The following is a 26448-nucleotide window of genomic DNA, read 5'->3' as shown; positions in this document are numbered from 1 at the left end:
CAGTATATTCATATAATATGTACTACTGATACACACAACCACATAGATACATCTCAAAGAATTTGCTAAGTTAAAGACGCCAAGCAAAACAATGTACATACTGCATGAGTCCATGTATATAAAACCATAGAGAATTCAAAGTAATCTCTACTGACAGAAAGCAGATTGATTGCCTGGAAGGATCTGGGGCAGGGATGAGGAGTCAGAAGAGATTACAGAGAGACAGCTGACGGTTTCATGACTGTGGTGATGGTTGCACGGGTTTCATGTCAAAACTCACCAATGTGAATGTGCATGATTTAAAAAAGGGTAATTTCCTGTGTGAAAATTACATCCCCAAAACCCTGTTAAAAAACTTTTTTTTAATCTGACTCTCTGAATCACATTTGAAAAGCACTAACTCTGGACTTCCCTGGTGACACAGTGGTTCCTGCCTGCCAATGCAGGGGACACGGGTTCAAGCCCTGGTCCGTGAAGATTCCACATGCTGCGGAGCAACTAAGCATGTGTGCCACAACTACTGAGCCTGCACTCTAGAGCCTGTGAACCACAACTCCTGAGCCTGCTTGTCTAAAGCCTGCGCTTCACAAGAGAAGCCACCATAATGAGAAGACCACTCACCACAACAAAGAGTAGACCCCGCTCTCCGCAACTAGAGAAAAGCCCATGCACAGCGACAAAGAGCCAATGCAACCAAAAATAAATAATTAATTTAAAAAAGAAAAAGAAAACCACTAACTCTGAAGTATCCTATTAACTGCATATGACACAACTCTTACATTTCTGTGGATGAACCAAAAGCGGGCATAGCATGCTAGTAAAAAAGCCCAAGAAATATAGTTGAGAATCTCAGCATGTGATCTCTTAGGAGCTTCAACTTATTTTATTTGGGACCAGATTCTTTTCACTAGAAAAACTGTTAAAGTAATCTTAGTCCACTTAAAACACATTTAGCATTTAACAAAATCTAAAACCATCTATAAGAATTCAGAAAATTATTTATGCAGACTGGAGAATAAACTTAACATTCAGTATCAAGATCCAAAGCTCCTGAGTTATTCTCAATAACTCAACCTATAAAAGCACCAAAAATAGTAATCTTACAGAAATTCTGAGGAAAATTTTTGACCAAATTTTTCTTCTTCATTAAAACTTAAATTATGTAACAATAAACCTGCAGATACATCTCATTTTTTTCAACCCTTACTTGCCCTCTAAATACATTTGCTATGGACTTCCCTGGTGGCGTTGTGGTTGGGAATCTGCCTGCCAATGCACGGGACACGGGTTCAAGCCCTGGTCTGGGAAGATCCCACATGCTGCGGAGCAACTGGGCCCGTGCGTCCTAACTACTGAGCTGCACCTTACAGCCCACAAGCCACAACTGCTAAGCCCATGTGCCCAGAGCCCATGCTCCACAACAAGAGAAGCCACAGCAGCCGCTGGAAAACTTTCTATTAGTTTCCAAAACTGATAATCACTGACATTTACTCATTACTGGCATTTAGCAACCTTAACTATAGCTTTAAATGCTGTTTAATTTGTTATACCTTCAACCAGGAGTTAGCATCTTTTTAGCATCATTTCTGTAGTTAGGAATGCAATTTAGTGAAAAGTATTTCCCACTAAAATTGTAGCAGTTTATCTAGTTATTTTCACTATTTTACTCTCTCTTCATTCCAAAGTGTATAGCATTCTGAACCTAAAACATACGCCTTTTACTACTGCACTCAAAATAAATTAATTATATTTAGTTCATGGAAATTGTGTGAGTGTGTGTATAAAATTCATCAGGCATTCTTCCATGTAGTATGCTTCTGAGAATGAAATTTATACACACACTCACACTCACACACACATGTTTGAGTTCAGGAAGTATGTTATTACATTATACAAAGCAGTAAGTAAATTCCGTAAATTCTGTATCAATGTTAACTTTTAACATTCATGTATAGATGATAGCTTAGTAACTTGATAAAATGTTTATCTCAACAGTGATTCTGGCTAGAGTCATTTTTCTATTTCTGGCTTATTAAATGATAAGCTGCTTTTAACTACATGCAAAAAAATATTTTTAGGTAATCCCTAATAATTACAAATTAACCTCAAAGGATTGTAGGCAAAATGTTAGGAAGATGTCAGTATCTGTTTCAGCTACTTACAGAGATCTATATTTCACTTTTACATTCAATTACACATTTTCCCCACAAATGGCAGCTTCTTTGCTTATATTAAAACTAGCAGACTTCCCTGGTAACACAGTGGTTAAGAATCCTCCTGCCAGTGCAGGGGACATTCGTTCAAGCCCTGGTCCAGGAAGATCCCACATGCTGCGGAGCAACTAAGCCCGTGCGCCACAATTACTGAGCCTGTGCTCCAGAGCCTGTGAGCCACAACTACTGAGCCTGTGTGCCACAATTACTGAAGCTCACGTGCCTAGAGCTCATGCTCCACAGCAAGAGAAGCCACCGCAATGAGAAGCCCGAGCACCACAACAAAGAGCAGCCCAGCCCCCGCTCGCCGCAACTAGAGAAAGCCTGAGTGCAGCAATGAAGACCCAACGCAGCCAAAAATAAATAAATAAATAAATAAAATTATTAAAAAAAAAAAAACTAGCAATGTCTTATATAAATAAAGGTCTTACCTGAACGCTTATCCTCTAGGTGTGTCGCTAAATCTGACATCTTCACAAAGGAGGGTGTGTTTTCTTGAAATTTTGCTTTAAATGTAATTGCCCTTATATCATCATCAAACAGGCACTCACAGGATGACCATGGTGTCGTATGCAATTCTAGGTTCTCTAGGATACAATTGCGCTGAACAAAAAGATATTTAAATTCCCAAATATAATCTTAAACAAAACAAAAACAAAAAGTTACCAAAAAGGAAATAATCTAGGCTCAAAATCAGATTAAATAGATTGACCTGATTAAATCAGTTAAATACAACTTTCATCACATTAAGGAATTTGGATATAAAGAGGCAAAATATGAATGTTGTATTAAGGCAATAAGATAAGAATGCTAAAAATAATTTTAACAAAAATTTTTCTAAAGATTATTTGGTCTCCTAAACAGTCATAATTTATCATAACCAACTGCTTTTCAAAGTAGCAAACTCTCATTTTGATAGCTACAGAAAAGATTTTTTAAAATAATGGCATAGAAATGGACGTCTGCCATAATCAATATTACTCATTGATTTTTCAACACCTTAGTTTCCTTTTATATTTATTTATTTATTTATTTATTTAGTTGCACTGGGTCTTAGTTGACGCAGGTGGGCTTCCTTAGTTGTGGCTCTCAGGCTCCTTAATTGTGGCATATGGGCTCCTTAGTTGCAGCTTGAGAGCTCTTTAGTTGTGGCATGTGAACTGTTAGTTGCAGCATGCATGTGGGATCTAGTTTCCTGATCAGGGATTGAACCTGGGCCCACTGCATTGGGAGTGCAGAATCTTAACCACTGTGCCACCAGGGAAGTCCCCTTAGTTTCCTTATTTAGCTAATTTTTCCACAACAAAAGAAAGCATTTAGACTCAGTTGCTCCTATTTTTAATTCCCTTAGTAATAATTCTGAACCACAGTAGCACAGACCTTCTTGCTAAATAATCAGACTATAAATTAATAGATTCAACTTTAAAACTATATCAAAACAAAAAGAGGTCTCTTAGCACTAAGTTTTCTAATGAAAGTTGTCTTTTTAGTTTCCCACATACTTCAGGCCATAAATCTAATTCACAACACCCTACCGACTTCCTCAGTTTCTTTCATTGGACAGCTTTTTTTTGTGGACAATCTTAAAACAAGTCAATACATCTGTATAGACAGAGCATCATTAGAAAGAGCTAAAGCATGTATATTCCAAGCTGTTGCTTAAAACCAATCACTATTTTAAAATAGTTTCCTTGCCTTATTATAAAATACATGCTTAGAAATCACAGATAAGCAAAGAAATAAATGGCAGCTATAATCAACACCTCAAAATAAACACAGTTAATGTTTTAGTGGCCATCTAGTTGTTCTCAATTTGTTTGCTTTTTACTGGTGTCAAATATATTTTTACATGTCATTAGTATTATTCTACATTATTTAAAAATACTGCGTAATATGTCATTGCACAGATACACCAAAATCTTTAAAATTATTAGAATAATCCTCTCTTTTGGGGCATGTTTCTTATTTTTCACTATTATAAATAGTACTGTGATAAAATACTTTTAGATACATCTTTATGCACAACCATGATAAATTCCTATTAATTGTAATTGTTAGGCCAAAGGTATTCCAAATTCTAAGGCTTTCATATGCATTGTCAATTGTCCTCAAGAAAGGTTTTACCCCTGAAACTAATACACTGTAAGTCAATTATACTTCAGTTAGAAAAACAGTAAAGAATAGGGCTTCCCTGGTGGCGCAGTGGTTGAGAGTCCGCCTGCTGATGCAGGGGACACGGGTTCGTGCCCTGGTCCAGGAAGATCCCACATGCCGCGGAGCGGCTGGGCCCATGAGCCATGGCTGCTGAGCCTGCGCGTCTGGAGCCTGTGCTCCTCAACGGGAGAGGCCACAACAGTGAGAGGCCCGCGTACCAAAAAAAAAAAAAAAAAAAAAAGACTTCTATTTAATGATTTCAGGAGAATATTGCATTGGAAAGGCATTTAGTTCTGAATAGCTTATTTTATGCATACCCAAGTCCCAAGAAGTGTAATTTATGTCCCTAGCCCACCCTCATTAGGACCTAAACTGTGACCAATGCTTGCTACATATGATGCATACCAAATTCCTACTAACAATGCATATTTCTAAAAAATGCAAATTGGGGATTAGTTTCTTATTATTCTTCTCCAAAACATTGCTCTGTTATCTCCAGTACTCAGTAATGACTGCTTGACGATCATTTCTGATTATATCACCTAAATATGAGTTTGCTTTCCTTGGGAACAAGTAAAACCAGGGCCCAGTACAGAAAGAATAATACAGAGAATGCCTTAAGAAAAAAAAAGAAATACTAAATGAATAGACAGAATGCTAACAATTTGTGAAAGTAGAATCACTTACTTAAATGATTCTTCAAAATTGGTATTTTCCCATTTTAGAAAGAATGATCTTGAGGTATTAAGGTAGATATTAAAACTTAAAAAACAATGATTATAAATAAATATGCTGAATGAATGAACAAAGAACAACTACACCTTAATTCCTGGATTCATAAATTTTCAAAATTAACTTAAATATCATAGAATTATCTAGAGATAACTACAATTCCTCTTCTATTAACCAAATAACTATTAGTTTTAAAAGAATATTCATATTAAGCATGGAGCAATCTGCTTTGCTACAGCTCCACTGTAATTGGAATGACACCTTCGACCTACATTCTGCTCAGCATGCAGTAGACTCATGTTCCTGGCCATGACATGGTGGTCAACAACGATGGTTTGTCTATCATCGACACATGTTTCAGATTTCTCAACCAAACAAATATTTGTCACTGTTTGATCTTAACATAAAAGTCAAAAGTCAAATCCTAGTTATGGGCTATTAATGATTAAGAGAGACAATGTGATAGATCTTTAGATAACTATTTTGAAATAGAAGTTTGAAAGAAACATTAACTCTTACAGGTAAAAAAGAATGGGTCACATACTTAATCTTTGAATTAATTTAGCAGAGTAAAATAACTCATAAGCCAGTAATTACACTGTTTCTGATTGCTGCAGCTAAAGGATCTCACAATATCAAAAGGAAGATGTTATACTGTTTTATTGAAACATCAATTCCATTTAACTCAATACATCATAAGTGATTAACTTATGCTTCAAAGAAAAATGTAATCATGTGTCATACTTTAAACATGAACATTCTATGGATGGCTAATAATCCACACTTTTAAAACAACTGGAATAAAAACCTGGCGCACAGTAATTTATTAAACAGTAACACTGCGACTTGAAAGAGTTAATGCAACTCCCCTAACATCTGCCCTATAACCAGAGAGAAGTTTATTTATCAGAGTACTTTGGCTGAATAAAAATTGTAGAAGCATCTCCAGAATTAAATTTTTAAACAACATTATCCAAAGAAGGTAAGATCTTCACTACAAAGGTAAAGTAGTATACCTGGGAATAAACAGAAGATTTTATTTTGCTACCATTAATTATAGAAGACTTTTTAGATCACTGAATTGCTTACAGGAGGTATAAAATTATAACAGAAGAAATCTGCAAAAGATTATTCAATCATGATCAATTATATTTCAAATGTAGTCTGATCTCCAGAGTCTCTTCATCTTAGGCTCATAAGCATTAATCATTTACCTAACTATAAATAGATTAAATGCTTTTTGGTGTATTTACCTTTTTTCCTTTGAAGTTGAGGGTACCAGGCTGCTCCAGGACCCCATAATACAAGCACATAATGTTGACCTTGGGCCTGTTCCACTGTTAACATAATTTTCCTTTGCTTCTGTCCTCTATAACTGTATAATGCCTCTGGAAAAGGAAAAGAAATATTTTAGTTGGCATTACTCTGTTACATGGGATACTGTACTTCAGTGTCTAATGATATCTACTGATAACCAAATGGTACACTAAGACGGTCCTGTATCTTAATTTTTTAAATTGAAGTATAGTTGATTTATAATATCGTGTTAGTTTCAGGTGTACAGCACAATGATTCAGAAGAATAGACATATATATATTCTTCTTCAGATTCTCTTCCCTTATAAGTTATTACAAAATATTGAGTATAGTTCCCTGTGCTATACAGTAGGTCCTTATTGTATCTTAATTTTTTTATAACCTAAAATTAAGGAGGCACCCAAAATATTTACCTGTCAGTATAGTGATATCAACAACTCTTAGAACTGCATGGACTAATACGTCTGGCTGAAGCTGCTCCAATTCTACAAATTCTATACTGCTCATTTTCTGAAGCTGCCTCTGAGGAAGATCTCTGAGATAGGAATGTTTTGAAGACACATATGCCAGTAAGTCTTGAAGTACAATATCACTAACCATACTGGAATCTAAGAAAGAAAGAAAAAAAAAGACCACATGTACAAAAAATGGAAACATTATATTTTCCTGATAACATGATATCTTCTTAGAACTGTTTATGTTGTAAAGTGTGATTAAATGTAAAACATGATTTCATTTCTATAAAACATGTAGCTTATTCTTGAATCAGTTTAGATGACAAAATAAGCTTGATATTTTTAACCCATGGAAATGGAATTATTTACCCTCTCCAAAAAACTTGCCCTGCTCCCTTACTTCTCTATTTTGTTAATAATATCATTTTTCCACCAATTAACCAAGACCAATATTTCAATTATTTTTTGATTCCTCCATTACCCTGTTGTATCCAATCAGTTCCCTAACTCCTGGAGTCTGATTTGATCACGTCTTCCCCAACTATCCCAACCACTGCTGTTCTTCCTCAAGACTGTTAGCATTTCTCATCTGAAATACTCGAAGACTCCCCTAACTGGCTCCCCCGGAACATGCCTTATTCCTTCTCACTGCTAAGCCTCTGCCTTCACTATATTCACTGGCTATAATGCTGTCATCCTCCTCTCTCCCCATCCAAATACTATACAGAAAAACAACCACTGTAGACTCCCAGTGATTTCTCCTTCCCTTGAACTTAGTTTTTATCTCTAACTCTCTTGGCATTTGTGCATGCGCTACTTTACATTTCTCTTGATTGTTAGATCGATTATTTAATTCTTAAGTCATTATGCTACTTAGATGTTTTTCTCTCCTGTCTCAATTTTTTTCCTCATTTTTATACTTTACATACAATAAAATACATTTTAAATGTACAGATTGATGAGTTTTGCTGATTAAAATCTAACTTCCCTGAAGGAAAGGGAGGTATGTTTGAATAAATGACTAATTGTTGACGAAAAATAAGATCTTAGCAAAAAACAGGAGTACCTTTTGAAAAGCAGAGTCTGTTAACTGATTTCAATAGAAAAAAATCAATGATTCTTCTTTCCTTCTCCCAGTATCATTTTCATCCTAATGTTTCTTGTGCCACACTAAAGCCTCATTATTCACTCACTCATCAGTAGACCATCCACTATGTGCCAGGCATCATACCAGGTGCTAGGGACACAAAGACATGAACCCAAGGCTGAAGAAATTATCAACCTAGAGGTTGATAACCAACAATGGGCTTAGGGTATATGCAGTATATGTAAGCATTCCTAAGAGCACACCAAAAGAACTGCCCCGGGAAGTTGGAAGAGGCTTTATTGTGGAAATATTTAGCAAGGTTTTGGAAAAATGCCTAATAAAAGGTTTCTAGGTAGTAACTGGGAAGGATAGTATATTTCCAGGTAAAGAGAAGGGGCTGGTAATCCTTTATGTACCTTAGACGCTTTTGATATTCTGATAAAGCATAGAGACCCATTATCAGAATAATTTTTTTTTTATGAATAGAGTTTATTTATTTATTTATGGCTGCATTGAGTCTTCGTTGCTGCGTGCGGGCTTTCTGCAGTTGCGGTGAGCAGGGGCTACTCTTCGTTGCGGTGCGCTGGCTTCTAATTGCGGTGGCTTCTCTTAGTGTGGAGCACGGGCTCTAAGTGCGCAGGCTTCATTAGTTGTGGCTCACAGGCTCTAGAGAGCAGGCTCAGCAGTTGTGGCTCACGAGCTTAGTTGCTCCATAGCATGTGGGATCTTCCCACACTAGGGCTCGAACCTGTGTCCCCTGCAGTAGCAGGCAGATTCTTAACCACTGTGCCACCAGGGAAGTCCCCAGAATAATATTTTTATAACAGCTTTACTGGAATATAATTTACATATATAAAGTTCACACTTTTAAAGTGTACAATTCAGTGTTTTTTTTAGTATTTCACAAAGTTGTGTAACTATTACCATTATCTAATTTTAGAACATTTTTATTACAGAATAATATTTTTAAGTTCATGAAATGAAATAGGATAGTAAAACCAATTATATGGAAATACAGTAATCAAAATATTTTTAAAACTGGGCATAACCTATGAGCCTCATTGAAACATTAAATAACAAGATATAGCAGAGTATGCAGCAACTACTTTAATTTCAAAGTATGCCAAAGTATCATGGGCATAAATGATATTCAAGTTATCTTCAACAACTGTAATGTGATATGAAAATAGATGTGTTTTCCACTGGTGACCAAGTCACAAGTATTGATAATATTACTGTGGATTGTCACCTTATTCATAATGGAAGGAAATGCTAATTTTCAATAAGCAATTAGTGAAAATAAAGATGTAATATCTTACCGTTACCAGAGATGGAGGTGGGGGCAGGGGAAAGTGGATGAAGACAGTCAAAAGGTACAAAGTTCCAGTTTTAAGATAAATAACTACTAGGGGTGTAATGTACAACATGATAAATATAATTAACACTGCTGTACATTATATATGAAAATGGTTAAGAGAGTAAATCCAAAGAGTTCTTATCACAAGGAAAAAGAATATTTTTCTATTTCTTTAATTTTGTATCTATATGAGATGATAGATATTCACTAAACTTACTGTGATAATCATTTCATGATGTATGTAAGTAAAATCATTATGCTGTATGCCTTAAACTTATACAGTGCTGTATGTCAATTATATCTCAATAAAACTGGAAGGGAAAAAAAGATGTAATGTCTTCCCATCCAAGTTTATGGACGCTTTAATGTAGAGGAATCAATTTTCATAGATGAAAGAGTAGGAAGAACTTTTAGAAGGTTAGTGACCATCCAGCAGATGAAAGGGCTAGAAACCAGGCAAGACGGTGATAGATTTGTGAACTAGTTCTGAGGTAGAATCCAAGAAGCAATTAGATGTGGAGGGTAAAGAAAAGACTGCAGAAGACATCAAGATTTCTGGCACAAACGAGTGGATGGATAAAAACAAATGTTCTGGGCTTCCCTGGTGGTGCAGTGGTTGACAATCCGCCTGCCGATGCAGGGGACACGGGTTCGTGCCCCAGTCCGGGAAGATCCCACATGCCGCGGAGCGGCTAGGCTCGTGAGCCTTGGCCGCTGAGCCTGCGCGTCCGGAGCCTGTGCTCTGCAATGGGAGAGGCCACAACAGTGTGAGGCCCGCGTACCGCAAAAAAAAAAAATGTTCTAAAGCTTTTAGAATCTGATACATGAAATCTATTCTAATTAAGGTTACTCAATTCCTAAATGGATTTTATAAAATAATGGTGATAGCATAACAAAGATAATGAGCATAAGAGAAAAGAACAGACAGTATGAAAGATGAATGAGAAAAAGGGGAAGAGTGGGGATAAGGAGACCAGTTAGGTTACAGCAAAACTCCAGATATCTCCTTCCACAGCTCCAGTTTATTCACCAGGCCTCCTGATTCCTCCTTCACAATATTTCCAGCACATTTGGAATCAGAAAAACTGGGTTCAATTCTGACTTCGTCAATAATGACTCCTCTGAAATTGTACTTAACATCTCTGGGCTTTATTCTTTATCTACAATAAGGGCTTTTTTGGGGGAAAAAGATTGCTAATATCAAATTATTTACTTATTCTTACTTCATAAAAATTTGTACAGAAACATCTGATTACTTAGATTTCAAATAAAATATTCTACTTCATGAAAACATTGTGTTAAAACTTAGATTTATACACTTAATTTAATAATATTTAAGATAAATTTATATCCTGTCACATTATCAGGACTGGGTTTGTAAAATTTATAACACCTTACTGTAATGAGGAAAGAACAGGAGCACCATACACATATTGATCAGAAGTAAGAATGCTCTCATGAGTTGTAACAACTTGCAAAAACAAAAAATCTCTTAACTAAACTAACCAAATTGACTTATTCTTTCAGAAGAAAAACAATTGCAATATTATCAAAGTATCAACTGTTAACTATTTCCCTAAATCAAACAAAAAAAGCCTTAGAACATACTTTATTTAGCTACTAACTTGTGTAACCTGTGAAAAACAAGGCAATATAAATTCTTATGTAAGTATAAAAACAAATTTGAAGTAACCTCTAAAGGTTATTTAATTAGCTCAAGGTTTTTCACATTGTTCTACAAAACCTGAAGCTCCCCAGGTTCCATGGGATATTCTCCATCCAGAATTAGATCCTAAGATTTTTATGAAATTACTGAACTAGAGCAATCTTACTTGAATCTATATCAGTCTTAAAACCAGAACTATCTACAACATCTGTCTCTCAAATCCCTTGCAAAATATTTACATACCATGTTATTTTCATTATTGTAAAACATTCTTTACCCTTCCATTGTATTAACATCTATAAAACATTTATAAAAGCCATTTAGCTCCTTGGAAATATGCTTTCAAAGATGTAGCAACTTCGAATGCTCATAATAAAAGATTAAACTTTAATCTCTTTTTTTCTAAACTTTAATCCTTTAAAGAAATCCCAAAATTAAAAATTGGCTGACTTCAACTGGCCAAAACCATACCGTTTTTTGTTTTTTGTTTTTTTTTTCTTTTTGCTGTATGCGGGCCTCTCACTGTTGTGGCCTCTCCCGCTGCGGAGCACAGGCTCCGGACGCGCAGGCCCAGCGGCCATGGCTCACGGGCCCAGCCGCTCCGTGGCACATGGGATCCTCCCAGACCGGGGCACGAACCCGCATCCCCCGCATCGGCAGGCGGACTCCCAACCACTGCGCCACCAGGGAGGCCCCCATACCGTTTTTAATTACTATAGGTTCACACTAAATCCTGATATCTAAGAGGGCAAATTATTCCTGCTTTTCTTTTTCAAAAATGCCCAGGCTAAAAAAATATATAGATAAATATAAATAAGTAAATACAATAAAGGTCCAGGCTGCTTTTGACCACTTACTCTTTTACCTATCAGAATGATCTTATCAAATTTCATGAAAATCTTATTGGGATTTTGATTGGATTTTTACTGAATTTATAGATCAACTTGGAGAGAACTGAAATCTTTACAATGTTAAACCTTTCAGTGAACAAAGTATGTTTATTTAGTACTTTAATATCTCTTAATTTTTTCATTTAACAACAAAATTGCTAAATTTCTTACTAGATATTTAGTACCACATGATAATATTGTAAATAGTGCCTTCTCTTTATTTGTGTTACCAGTTGTTAGTCACTCCACTCTAGAAATGCAATTGACTTTTGTATATTAACCTTATACCTGGCCACCTTGCTAAGCTTTCCCATTATTTCTAATAATTTGCTTGTAGTTTTAAGAGGGGAAAGATCCTTTGTAAATCTATGAATAATAATTATAATAATCCATCACATCATCTATAAATAATGACAGTTTTATTTCTTCTTTTCCAATCTTTCTGGAAATTTCTCTTTCCATGTTTTCTCACACTGGTTAGTATCTCCAATAATATGCTGAATAAAAGTAGTAACAGCAGCATCCTAGTCTCGTTCCTAATTTTTTTAAGGAATGTTTCTAATATTTCTCCAATTAAGATATCTGCTCTGGATTTTTAAAATATACTTCTTATGAATTTAAAATAAATTTCCTTCTATTCCCAATGAATAGGGGTTGAATTTTATTTTCAAAAGCTTTTCTGTACCTTTGAGATGAACATATATGGCTTTTTTTAACTTCTTTTTTTGAACTAATATTAGTCTTACAAAAAAGTTGCAAAAATAGTGGAGCTCTCTTATATTCCTTATCCTATGTCCTCTAATGTGAAGATCTTCATATGTACAGAATAATTATGAACAGGAAATTAATACTGCTTAAATACTATTAACTATAAATCTTACTCAAATTTTACCAATTTTCCCACTAATATCCTTCTATGTAGCATCTTATCCAGGATTCTACATTACATTTAGTTATTTCTCTTTAGTCTCCTCCACGCTGCAGTAGTTATCAGTCTTTTTTTAAAATATTTATTTATTTATTTGGTTGCATGGGGTCTTAATTGCAGCAGGCGGGCTCCTTAGTTGTGGCTCGTGGGCTCGTGGGCTCCTAGTTGCACACGTGGGCTCCTTAGTTGTGGCATGTGAAGTCTTAGTTGCGGCACGCATGTGGGATCTAATTCCCCGACCAGGGATCGAACCCGGGCCCCCTGCATTGAGAGCACAGAGTCTTATCCACTGCGCCACTGGGGAAGTACCCAGTCTTTCTTGTCATTCATGACCTCGACACTTCTGAAGAGTATTAATCAATTACTTTGTAGAATGTCCCTCCATTTGGGTTTCTCCAATGTTTTCTCATGACTGAAATGAGGTTATGCATTTTTGGCAAGAATACCACAAAAATTATGCTGTCTCCCTTTCAATGCAACATAGCAAGGAATTCATGATATCCTTAATACTGATATTTACCTTAATCACCCAGTTAAGTTGGTGTCTGCCTTGTAAGTTGGTTTTCTCCTTGTAAGCTGATAACTACCTTGGGGAGACATTTTGAGACTATGCAATGTTATTTCTCCCCAAACTTCTATCTACTAATTTTAGCATCTATCAGTGGATCCTTGTTTACAATATTTATTACTGAAGTGGTTACCTAATGGTAATTCTCTGTTTTCCTTTTTCTTCTCACATTTATTCATTGGAATTCCAATTTATTCATTGTGAAGAAGAGCTCTTATTTATTTGTTTGTTTATTCGTTTACTTATTTTGTAAGTCAGTCAGTTGAATGTTTATTTATTTCAGTATGAACCCATAAATATCTTATTCTATGGGCTATAATCCAATACTATCTTTTTTTTCTTTAAACTGTTCCAGTTTTGGCCAGTAGGTACTCCTTCATGTTGGCTCTTGTGTTCTTTCAAAACAACCCTTTTCTGACACCACCAGATGTTCCAGGCTCTGCTTGTATTTTTGCTGTCCCAGTGCTGTAATCAACCACTTCTAGCAGTGCTGGTTCCTTTTACAGACCAAGATCTGGGCACTAGGTATGATCATTCTTACCGAGGTGTCACTACTTCTGTGTCCTCTCAGCAGACAGAACTAGGAAATATATGTACTAAGCATAGTAGTCCACCTATACACATATATCTATATTTCTGTATCCCTTTATCTGTGTGCTTATCTATCTATATATTGAAAACCATGAGCTTATACTAGTATTTCTAGCTCTAATCCAAAAGGTTCCTTTTAACCTTCCCTCTTTTTTAAATATAACTTCTCTCTTTAACAGTGAGAAACCCAATTCTCATTATCTACAATTTATTTACTTACTTGTTTAATTTTAGTACATATACAGAGTTGTTGCTAATCCATTCTTCTTTGAGAAACACTTTTACTAACTAGATTACATCATTTATGTACGTTTTTTTCCTTAGCCTTACAGAATCCAGTCAATACACTGTTTTCCAGTTTCTTAAGTTTGTTCTTTTTCCCCCCACCCTTCTGTGTAGTTATTTTATTCATCTGTAATACTGTTAGACTCATTTGTCAGTGTTCATTCCATTTTGGGTTCCCCCTCCACCACATTCTAATTGGTTTTAATCGTTTATTTTCGGGGGTATATGAAACATCACTGTGGTTCTGCGAGACAGAGCCACACAAAAAGACATACTCAAAGAGGTGTCGCTCCCTCCTCATCAATGTTACCCTATTTCCGTTCCCTCTTTCATCTCCCTCATCGATACTACCCTATTTCCATTCCCTCTTTCTTTCTACCCCTTTCCCAACCTTTCCCAAGATTGCAGGTATCCAATCTTGTTATTTCTGGTTTATCCTTTCTGCATTCTTTTTGCACAAATGAGGAGTTACATGTATATTTTCTTATTCCTCCCTTCTTTCTTAGATGAAGGTTAGCATACTACATACGCTTTTGGGGGCTTTTTATTTTTCACATAACAATATGTCGCGGAAATCACTTCACAGACACTTTTTCATTTTCTTTTTACATCTGCATAGTATTCCACTATGTGACTGTACCATAATCAACCATTCTATGTATGAGCATTTCAGTTTTTTCAATGTCTCATAATTATAAACAATACTGCAAACAATAACCTTGTTCTGATGTATTTTCATATTTTTGTATTGATAGTTGTATCTTCAGGATGGATTCCTAAAAGTAAGCTTGATGGGTGGAAAGCCGCGCACATACGTAATTCTGTTAGGTATCACCAAATATCCCTCCAGAAGGGTTGTGGCAATTTACCTTCCCACCAGCGATATGTAAAAGAACCTTCTCCCCCACAGCCTCATCAACAGAATATGTTGTCCTAGTTTTTAATTTTTGCCAATCTGATAGGTGAACAATGACATCTGTGTTGTTTTAACTTGAATTTCTCGCGTCTACTTCCCATTTTTCCATCAGGTCCACTGTTGCTCAATTTTTAAGAGTTCTCCACATATTAGGAATACTACACTTTTGTCTTAGATGTATGTTGCAAATATTCCCTCCAAGTATGCCAGCTGTGTTTTGACTTTATGTTGTTTTTAGTCATTCAAATTTTTATTTTTCCATAGGTAAATGTATTAGTCTTGTATTTTATTGCCTCTGGATTCTGAGTAATAGTAAGAAAGACTTTCCCTACACCAGGTTTAGAGGGGAATTCATCTATGTTTCCTTCCAGTAGTTATATGGTTTTATTTTTTACATTTAGATTATTATTTTTTTTGTAATTTATCTTTTTTTTAACATTTCTTGGAGTATAATTGCTTTACAATGGTGTGTTAGTTTCTGCTGTATAACAAAGTGAATCAGCTACACATATACATATATCCCCATATCTCCTCCCACCCTCCCTATCCCACCCCTCTAGGTGGTCACAAAGCACTGAGCTGATCTCCCTGTGCTACGCGGCTGCTTCCCACTAGCTATCTATTGTACATTTGGTAGTGTATATATGTCAATACTACTCTCTCACTTCATCCCAGCTTACCCTTACCCTCCCCGTGTCCTCAAGTCCATCCTCTACGTCTGCATCTTTATTCCTGTCCTGCCCCTAGGTTCATCAGAACCATCTGTTTTAGATTCCATATATATGTTAGCATTTGGTATTTGTTTTTCTTTTTCTGACTTACTTCACCCTGTATGACAGACTCTAGGTCCATCCACCTCATTACAAACAACTCAATTTCGTTTCTTTTTTGGCTGAGTAATATTCCATTGTATATATGTGCCACATCTTCTTTATCCATTCATCTGTCAACGGATACTTAGGTAGCTTCCATGTCCTGGCTATTGTAAACAGTGCTGCAATGAACACTGTGGTACATGACTCTTTTTGAATTACCATTTTCTCAGGGTATATGCCCAGTAGTGGGACTGCTGGGTCATAAGGTAGTTCATTTTTAGTTTTTTAAGGAACCTCCATACTGCTCTCCATAGTGGCTGTATCAATTTACATTCCCACCAACAGTGCAGGAGGATTCCCCTTTCTCTACACCCACTCCAGCATTTATTGTTTGTAGATTTTTTGATGATGGCCATTCTGATTAGTATGTGATACTTCATTGTAGTTTTGATTTGCATTTCTCTAATGATTAGTGATGTTGAGCATCCTTTCATGTTTGTTGGTAATCTGTATATCTTCTTTGGAGAAATGTCTGTTTAGGTCTTCTGCCCATTTTTGGATTAGGTTGTTTGTTTTTTTGATATTGAGCTACATGAGCTGCTTGTATATTTGGAGATTAATCCTTTGTCAGTTGCTTCATTGGCAAATATTTTCTCCCATTCTGAGGGTTGTCTTTTCGTCTTGTTTATGGTTTCCTTTGCTGTGCAAAAGTTTTTAAGTTTCATTAGGTCCTATTTGTTTATTTTTGTTTTTATTTCCATTTCTCTAGGAGGTGGGTCAAAAAGGATCTTGTTGTGACTTATGTCATAGAGTGTTCTGCCTATGTTTTCCTCAGAGTTTTATAGTGTCTGGCCTTACATTTAGGTCTTTAATCCATTTTGAGTTTATTTTTGTGTGTGGCGTTAGGAAATCTTCTAATTTCATTCTTTTACATGTAGCTGTCCAGTTTTCCCAGCACCACTTATTGAAGAGGCTTGTCTTTTCGCCATTGGATATTCTTGCCTCCTTTATCAAAGATAAGGTGACCATATGTGTGTAAGTTTATCTCTGGGCCTTCTATCCTGTTCTATTGATCTACATTTCTGTTTTTGTGCCAGTACCATGCTATCTTGATTACTGTAGCTTTGTAGTATAGCCTAAGTCAGGAAGCCTGATTCCTCCAGCTCCGTTTTTCTTTCTCAAGATTGCTTTGGGACTTCCCTGGTGGTGCAGTGGTTAAGAATCTGCCTGCCAACGCAGGGGACACAGGTTCGAGCCCTGGTCCGGGAAGATCCTACATGTCACGGAGCAACTAAGCCCGTGTGCCACAACTACTGAGCCTGCGTTCTAGAGCCCGCAAGCCACCACTACTGAAGCCCATGCACCTAAAGCCCGTGCTCCTGAACAAGAGAAACCACCGCAGTGAGAAGCCCGCGTACCACAATAAAGTGCAGCCTCTGTTCACCGCAACTAGAGAAAGCCCACGCGCAGCAACGAAGACCCAACACAGCCAAAAAAAAAAAAAAAAAAAGATTGCTTTGGCTATTAGGGGACTTTTGTGTTTCCATATAAACTGTGAAATTTTTTGTTCTAGTTCAGTGAAAAATGTCATTGGTAGTTTGATAGGGATTGCACTGAATCTGTAGATTGCTTTGGGTAGTATAGTCATTTTCACAATGTTGATTCTTCCAATCCAAGGACATGGTATATCTCTCCATCTGTTTACATTTAGATTCTTAATCCATTTGGAGTTTATTCTTCTATTTGCTGTGAGAATTTGTTACCTGAAAACTCAGTTCACCTTTTCGTGGGTGTCAAGTCAAAAGACACCACCAAGTCAAAGACGGGGAGAAGGCAGGATTTATAACTTGCAGCAAGTAAGGAGAACACTGGTGATCATTCCCAAAGCAGTGTCTCCCTGAACAGCAAAATTGCATAAGTTTTAAGCTAAGGGTACCTGCATATTCATGAAGGGGTTTGGGCTGGTGTACACATATTCATGAAGGGACTTGGACGGTTGGCAGAGTCCAAGCTGGAAAAGGTCAATATCATCATCCCTTACGTTCCAGTTGATCTGGTGGTTCAGCAATTCAGGCTAATCTCTACCTTTGAAATAGAACTGGGACTCTTTACAACGGATATTTTATCTTTGTTATTGTTACTTCTCTTCCCTGATAACAGTCATTGGTTTCTGCATTCCTTTGTTCCCTTAAGATCATTAATTACTGAGACTGTTCAAGGACAAGCATTATGGCCATGCTTAAACCACAAAATGGCTTAGGCCAAAAATGTCTTCTCTTGTGTCAAGAAAGCCATGCCTGGTTCTCTTTCTCTGGGGACTCCCTTACCCTATCTGGTTCCAAAATGGATATAATCTTATCTTTTTCTAAATGGCTACCCAGTTACCTCAGTACCATTTATTAAAAAGCTAACCGTTACCTTAGTACTTTCAGATACCATCTTTGTCATATACTAAATTATACATATGTGGTCTAATTCTGGTCTTCCTATTCTGTTCCACCGATCTAGTTGCCTATTCATGCAACAGTATCATACTGCTTTAATTATGGGGGCTTTAGAGTATGTTTCAATGCCTGATAAGCCTAGTCTCTCATAGTTTTTCTTTTTCCTAGCTTTCCTAGTTTTTCTGTTTTCCTAGCCATTCTTGCATGTTTGTTTTTCCATATGAATGTTAGTATCAAGTTGTATATGCCATAACATAGCATGTTGGTATTTTTATTGAGACTGCATTGAATTTATAAATTATCTTAAGGAGAATTGGTATCATTATAATGTTGAGTCATCCCATCCAAGAATAGGGAATGTTGTCTTTCCATTTGTTCATGTCTTCATTTTTTTCTAGTATATTTAAAATTTTTCTTCATATAGGTGTTGCACATTTCTTATTTAATTTATTCTGAAGTATCTTCTTTATTACTATTGTAAATGAGTATTTTCCTACCATTATGCCCTCTGTTTGGTGTTTGTGTATACAAACGTTATTGATTATTTTTAACAGTAATTTTTGTATTGTTACACCACTGAATTCTTTTATTGTTTGAACTGATTTTATCTTTGAGTCCCTGGAGTTTTCCAGATATGTTATCAAGCATTTTTACATAGAGATAGTTTTTATTCTTCTTCACCCATTCAAATGTCTCTTCCTGTCTAATTGCATTGGTTAATAAGTCTATATATAATGGTGAAGAATAGCAGAGATAGTGAACATTCTTATCTTATTACTGATTTTAGTGGAAATGCCTCTAGTGTTTCTCCATTAAATAAGATTAGGCATTAGCGCTAAGCATATCTATATTATTGATACAGTATCAACTGTATTGTAACTGTAGCACTGTACTGAAACTGTACTTATTGATAGAAGGAGAAAGTATCCCTCAATTTTTACTTCCTGGAGTGCTTTTTATGATAAATTGATGTTGAATTTTGTCAAAGGATTTCTCAACATCTATGGAGATAGTCATATAACTTTTTCCTTAGATTTATTAATATGAAATATGATACTCATGTATCTTCTAATACTGAACAAATCTTCCATTTCTGGAATAAATCTCACTTGGTCATTATTTTCCTAATGTGGTATTAGATTTTGTTTACTAAAATTCTGTTTAAACTTTTTGTACCAATAATCATGTATAATACTGGTTTGTATTTTTATTTGTAATGTCTTTATTTGGTTTAGGTGTCAGTGTTATATTTGCTTTATAAAAGGAATTAGGAATTTTCCTTCTTCAATACTCTGGAATATGGACTTCCCTGGTGGCGCAGTGGTTAAGAATCTGCCTGCCAATGCAGGGGACACAGATTGGAGCCCTGGTCCAGCAGATCCCACATGCCGCGGAGCAACTAAGCCCATGTGCCACAACTACTGAGTCTGTGCTCTAGAGCCCATGAGCCACAACTACTTAGCCCGCATGCCACAACTGCTGAAGCCCACACGCCTAGAGCCTGTGCTCCGCAACAAGAGAAGCCACTGCAATGAGAAGCCCATGCAGCGCAACAAACAGTAGCCCCTGCTTGGCCCAACTAGAGAAAGGCCCATGCACAGCAACGAAGACCCAACACAGCCAAAAATAAATTAATTAATTTTAAAAAATACTCTGAAATAACTTTAACACCATTGGAATTATCTGATCTTTGAAGGTTTGATAGAATTTCCTATGAAACTATCTGGGCCTGGCACTTTTTTGTATGGTAGTTCCTTAATTCTTTTTTTTTTTTTTTTTTGGCTGCACCTCACGGCTTGTGGGATCTTAGTTCCCGGACCAGGGATCCAACCGGGGCCTCCAGCAGTGGAAGCACAGAGTCCTAACCACTGGACGGCCAGGGAATTCCCTGTATTTCTTCTATAGAAACTGGTCAGTTTAAGCTTTCTATCTCTAATGGGATCAATTTTGGCAATCTGTATTTCCCTAGAAAATTATATATCTAGCTTTTTCAAATTTATTTGCATTAAGTTCTATAAAATAGCCTTTTATTTTTTAAACATATTATTATTATTATTTTTGGCTGCCTTGGGTCTTCATTGCTGCGTGCGGGCTTTCTTTAGTTGCAGTGAGTGCAGGCTCTTTGTTGCAGTGCATGGGCTTATCATTGTTGTGGCTTCTCTTACTGCAGAGCACGGGCTCTAGGCGCATGGGCTTAGTTGCAGCACGCAGGCTCTAGAGCACACAGGCTCAGTAGCTCCGAGGAATGTGGGATCTTCCCAGACTAGGGATCGAACCTGTGTTCCCTGCATTGACAGGCAGATTCTTAACCACTGTGCCACTAGGGAAGTTCCCTTTTATTGGTTTTTAACTTCTGTTTCAATGATTATTTCCTCCTCGTCATTTATTCTGTATCTTTGTGCTTTCTCCCTTTTTTCTTTTCTTTTTAACTTTATTGTATTACAGTTGATTTACAATGTTGTGTTAGTTTCAGGTGTACAATGAAGTGATTCAGTTTACATATACATATATTCATTCTTTTTCAGACTCTTTTCTCATATAGGTTATCACAGAACATTGAGTAGAGCTCCCTGTGTTATACAGCAGGTCCTTGTTGGTTATCTACCTTATATATAGTTATGTGTGTATGTTAATCCCAAGCTCCTGATTTATCCCTCCTCCCCACGTTTCCCCTTTGGTAACCATAAGTTTGTTTTCCATATCTGTAAGTTTGTTTCTGTTTTGTAAATTAGTTCACTTGTATCATTTTTTTTAAAAATTAGATTCCACATATGAGTGCTCTTACTTCACTTAATATGATAATTTCTAGGTCCAACCATGTTGCTGCAAATGGCATTATTTCATTCTTTTTTATGGCTGAGTAATATTCCATTGTATATACATACCACACCTTCTCTATCCATTCCTCTGTCAGTGGACATTTAGGTTGCTTCCATGTCTTAGTTATTGTAAATAGTGCTGCAATGAACATTGGGGTGCATGTCTCCCTTTTTTCTTGATCAAATTAACTAGTTGGTTCATCTATCTTTTTTGAAACAAGATTTTGATTTATTATTAAAATTATCATTTTTTAATTATCTTATTAATTTCTGCTTTTACCTTTATTATTTCATTCCTGTTTCTCTGCTTTACTTTGTTGTTCTTTTGCTAGCTTTCTGAGTTTGGAATTTAATTCATTTATTTTTATTCTTTCATTTTTATCGATAAAAAGAATTTAGCTAATAAATTTCTCTTTGATAACTCCCTTAAATGCACCCCAGAGATTCTGACATGCAGAGTTTTCATTATTTTTTTTTAATTCTATAATATCAGTTTGTATTTCCTTTTTTACCCAGGATTTTTTTAATAGGCTTAAAATTTCCAGATATAGGACCTGCTGTTGTTGTTATTGTTAATAAAGTCTAGTTTTATACCATTTGATCAGCATGTTTGTAATAATTCCACTTTATAGAAGTTACTGACATTTTCTTTATGACCTACTAGGATCAATTTTCCTGACTGTGTTGTGGATACATGACAAAAATGCATATTTCTATCATTAGAATGTAGAGTTCAATTTATATCCATAAGATCTACCCTATACATAGGATCAACACTGTTCACTATGTTATTTAGATCTTTTATGTCCTTAGTTATATTCTATTAGATCTGTCTTGTGCCATTAGAGAAATGCAAATTAATACCACAATGAGATATCACTACACACTGATTAGAATGGCTACTATTTCAAAACAGGACAATACCAAATGCTGACAAGGATGCAGAGAAACTACAAGATACATTGCTGGTAGAAGCCACTCTGGAAAACAGTTTGGCGGTTTCTTTTAAAACTGAACATGTATTTGCCATACAACCCCCTCTTTTCATTACCTCAAGAATTCCAGAGGCTCAGAAACTCCACAGAAGAACTTCTGAGGTCCCTGGAACCACTTGGAATGATATGCAAGGTTTTATATCTATCTACTTAAGTCTATTTTTCTGAAGAAATGGCCCATAGCTTCTCAAAGAGGTCTATGACTTGCTAAAAGGTTAAGAACCATGACTATATTGACTCTAAGAAAAATAAGAAAATGAAACATGAACCCCAATATTTTTTTAATTAAATTAATTTTATTTATTTATTTATTTATTTATTTATTTATTTAATTTTTGGCTGTGTTGGGTCTTCATTGCTGCGCGCGGGCGCCCTCTAGTTGCGGCAAGTGGGGCTACTCTACGTTGCAGTGTGTGGGTTTCTCATTATGGTGGCTTCTCTTGTTGCGGAGCACAGGCTCTAGGTGCGTGGGCTTCAGTAGTTGTGGCACGTGGGCTCAGCAGCTGTGGCTCGCGGGCCCTAGAGTGCAAGCTCAGTAGTGGTGGCGCATGGGCTTAGCTGCTCCGCAGCATGTGGGACCTTCCCAGACCAGGGCTTGAACCCATGTCGCCAGCATTGGCAGGTGGATTCTTTTTTTTTTTTTTTTTACATCTTTATTGGAGTATAATTTCTTAACAATGGTGTGTTAGTTTCTGCTTTATAACAAATTTAATCAGTTATACATATACATATGTTCCCATATGCCCTCCCTCTTGCGTCTCCCTCCCACCCTCCCTATCCCACCCCTCCAGGCGGTCACAAAGCACCGAGCTGATCTCCCTGTGCTATGCGGCTGCTTCCCACTAGCTATCTACCTTACGTTTGGTAGTGTATATATGTCCATGCCTCTCTTTCGCTTTGTCACAGCTTATCCTTCCCCCTCCCCATATCCTCAAGTCCATTCTCTAGTAGGTCTGTGTCTTTATTCCTGTCTTACCCCTATGTTCTTCATGACATTTTTTTTTCTTAAATTCCATATATATGTGTCAGCATACAGTATTTGTCTCTCTCTTTCTGGCAGGCGGATTCTTAACTACTGAACCACCAGGGAAGCCCCCAATATTTCTTAAATATGATTATACTGTACAAGTTAATTTTTGTAAATTCTATTTTCATTCTTACAAAGAAAATAGACCAATACCTTTCAGCTAACTTGTTTAGAAGATATTTTGTAACATTACCATTTTAACCCTACTTTTTTCTAATATACTTCAAATACTAAGAAATTATTATATTTAAAATGTGTCTTACATTCTTCAGGATGGACAGATGAATAACTCCCAAGATTTAGTAAGTGACTGGTAAATGTTGACTGCAGTACTGTCTCACCAACCCAATGATCTTCATGAATAGTAACATCTAGAAAGGGGAAAAAAAAAGTTCTGATCATGCCAAAAATTCCTTCACATTGTGGTTAACATACCTATCATAGCAAGATACTGTGCATGCCTCTCACATGCTAGCCAACTGAAGTTCAAATAGGGTAAATCACCTGCCTAAAGGAACAAAATGATAAAACAGCAAATCTGAACTCTGAACCTAGGTATGTCTGTATGTAGGTAAACTAACAAAATTGCTTCTGTATATTCAAACAATATCAATATGGAAGCTCTGCTCCACAGATAGAAGTTTAATGGCCCTTGTTCACTTAAGGCAAATGGTACAATGTATACTTCTGATAAATTAAGAGTGAATAGGGACTTCCCTGGTGGCACAGTGGTTAAGAATCTGCCTGCCAATGCAGGGGACGCGGGTTCAATCCCTGGGCCGGGAAGATCCCATATACCTCGGAACAACTAAGCCCACGCGCCACAACTACTGAGTCTGTGCTCCAGAGCCCACAAGCCACAACTACTGAGCCCACGTGCTGCAACTACTGAAGCCCACGCGCATAGAGCCCATGCTCCGCAACGAGAAGCCACTGCAATGAGAAGCCTGTGCACTGCACCAAAAAGTAGCCCCCACTCGCCACAACTAGGGAAAGCCCATGCACAGCAACAAAGACCCAATGCAGCCAAAAAAAAAAAGTGACTAATTTAGGGCCAGGAAGCCAAGCAGTGGTTCATTCCAAAGCACTAGTGCCTAGAAGAGTAAAAAAATTCAGTATGCATTACTCCTTCTGCTAATAAGCATAACATAAGGTATTCTTATTCAGAAATTGTGAACTAGATGTTTTTTTTCCTAAGGAAATGAAGCAAAACAGAACAAACAAAAAACCCTGTTAAAAAAGAAAAAAATGGTGTTCATAGAAATAATCTAAATATTTAATAATAGGAAAATGGTTAAGTAAATTGTGGTAAATCACTTCACAGAATGTTACCTAGTTGTTAACAATTGTATGGACACTAGGAAGAGACAGAGATAGGAAAGATAGGAAAAGATAGCAGGGTTGAGTTTCCATCTGCTAGGAAGAGGCCTCCTGGGAGGCACACACAGTGACAGTAATGCCTTGGTAAAGTAACCATGGTCCACGGTCTAACCCTCTCTTTATGGTCTGGGGAACCTCATTTTCTTCAGCACTCCAAAAACAGATTTCAGCTCTGCAGCATAAGCTCAGTTGATGAGACAAAAAAACCCAAAACAGAACACAATCTTTTTGTTTAAATAAACAACAAGGCATTAATTGCCAAAGAACAACACTTGCAGCCTGTTCTCACCTTGTAGGCAGTTTTACACCTTGGAAGCCAAGTCATATGGAAGGGGCTGCTCAGCGAGCACTGAATCAGAACAGAGCTGAGTTAGATGACCTGAGCTGCCAACGAATAAGGATACAGCTAGTGAGACAAGACTACGCCAAGCTGTTACAATCCCAGGTTCATCTCTTCAGTAGGGACTGCACCTGACAATCTTACACAAACACGAGCGTATGTTAGCTAAGGTTCTCACTCCCCCAGCAAACCATCTGGTAGGAATTACCAGTGACTGCCTTGATTTCTCTTTATAAGCTTCTAAGGCTGACCCACACCTCTTCTCTATCACATTCTTTCTTTAGATGTGCTAAAGAAAGAATCCTGGTCTGGGATTCATGTTTTTTTTTTATAAATTTATTTATTTATTCACTTATTTTTGGCTGCGTTGGGTTGTCATTGCTGCCCGCGGGCGTTTCTCTAGTTTTGACAAGCGGGAGCTACTCTTCGTTGCAGTGCGCGGGCTTCTCACTGCGGTGGCTTCTCTTTGTTGCGGAGCACGGGCCCTAGGCACGCGGGCTTCAGCAGTTGTGGCACACAGGCTTAGTTGCTCTGCAGCATGTGGGATCTTCCCGGACCAGGGCTCGAACCCGTGTCCCCTGCATTGGCGGGCAGATTCTTAACCACTGTGCCACCAGGGAAGTCTTGGGATTCATTCTTTCTTTTTTTTTTTTAATTAAGATTGGGAAGTCCACTTATTTATTTTTCTTTCTTTCTTTATTTATTTTTGGCTGTGTTGGGTCTTTGTTGCCTCGTGCAGGCTTTCTCTAGTTGCGGCAAGCGGGGACTACTCTTCACTGCGGTACGTGGGCTTCTCATTGCAGTGGCTTCTCTTGTTGTGGAGCAGGGGCTCTAGGCACGCAGGCTTCAGTAGTTGTGGCACGCAGGCTCAGCAGTTGTGGCGCACAGGCTCTAGAGCACAGGCTCAGTAGTTGTGGTGCAAGGGCTTAGTTGCTCCACGGCATGCGGAATCCTCCCAGACCAGGGCTCGAACCCGCGTCCCCTGCATTGGCAGGCAGATTCTTAACCACTGCACCACGAGGGAAGTCCTGGGATTCATTCTTAAAATGACTGGTATCTCTGCCCTAATACACTGGTGTGTTTATTTATTTATTTATTTTTTTGTGGTACACGGGCCTCTCACTGTTGTGGCCTCTCCCGCTGTGGAGCACAGGCTCCGGACGCGCAGGCTCAGCGGCCATGGCTCAGGGGCCCAGCTGCTCTGCGGCATGTGGGATCTTCCCGGACCGGGGCACGAACCCGTGTCCCCTGCATTGGCAGGTGGACTCTCTACCACTGCACCACCAGGGAAGCCTGGTGTGTTTATTTTTAAATCAATGAAAGACGTAACAAAATGTTAAGATTTCTTTTTTCACGTGAAAAAGCAGGATACAAACTGTTTTTCATGATTACAATTGTATATTAAGAGTAGGGATTCTGGAGTCTGGGTGAAACCCTGCTTTGCCACCTCCTAGCTGGGTGACAGTGGGC

At 37.3% G+C, this 26448-nt stretch overlaps 1 protein-coding gene across 5 annotated transcripts in view; it reads right to left on the bottom strand.

The window, feature by feature from the left end:
- SHLD2 (shieldin complex subunit 2) overlaps positions 1–26448 on the bottom strand; it is a 95472-nt gene that overhangs the window by 17299 nt on the left and 51725 nt on the right. For all 5 annotated transcript variants that reach the window (XM_082601120.1, XM_082601122.1, XM_082601119.1 and 2 more), the window contains 4 exons: positions 23522–23629; positions 6829–7023; positions 6353–6487; positions 2645–2851 (listed from right to left, as the gene is read on the bottom strand). In XM_082601120.1, the coding sequence (XP_082457246.1) occupies positions 2645–2851; positions 6353–6487; positions 6829–7023; positions 23522–23629 (645 nt within the window). The remainder of the gene's footprint in view (positions 1–2644; positions 2852–6352; positions 6488–6828; positions 7024–23521; positions 23630–26448) is intronic.

This window comes from Mesoplodon mirus (genome assembly GCF_964341445.2).
Source record: "Mesoplodon mirus genome assembly, chromosome: 2".
NCBI lineage: Eukaryota > Metazoa > Chordata > Mammalia > Artiodactyla > Ziphiidae > Mesoplodon > Mesoplodon mirus.
Note: the sequence above shows the minus strand (reverse complement) of the source record. Positions and strands in the feature narration are given on the sequence as shown.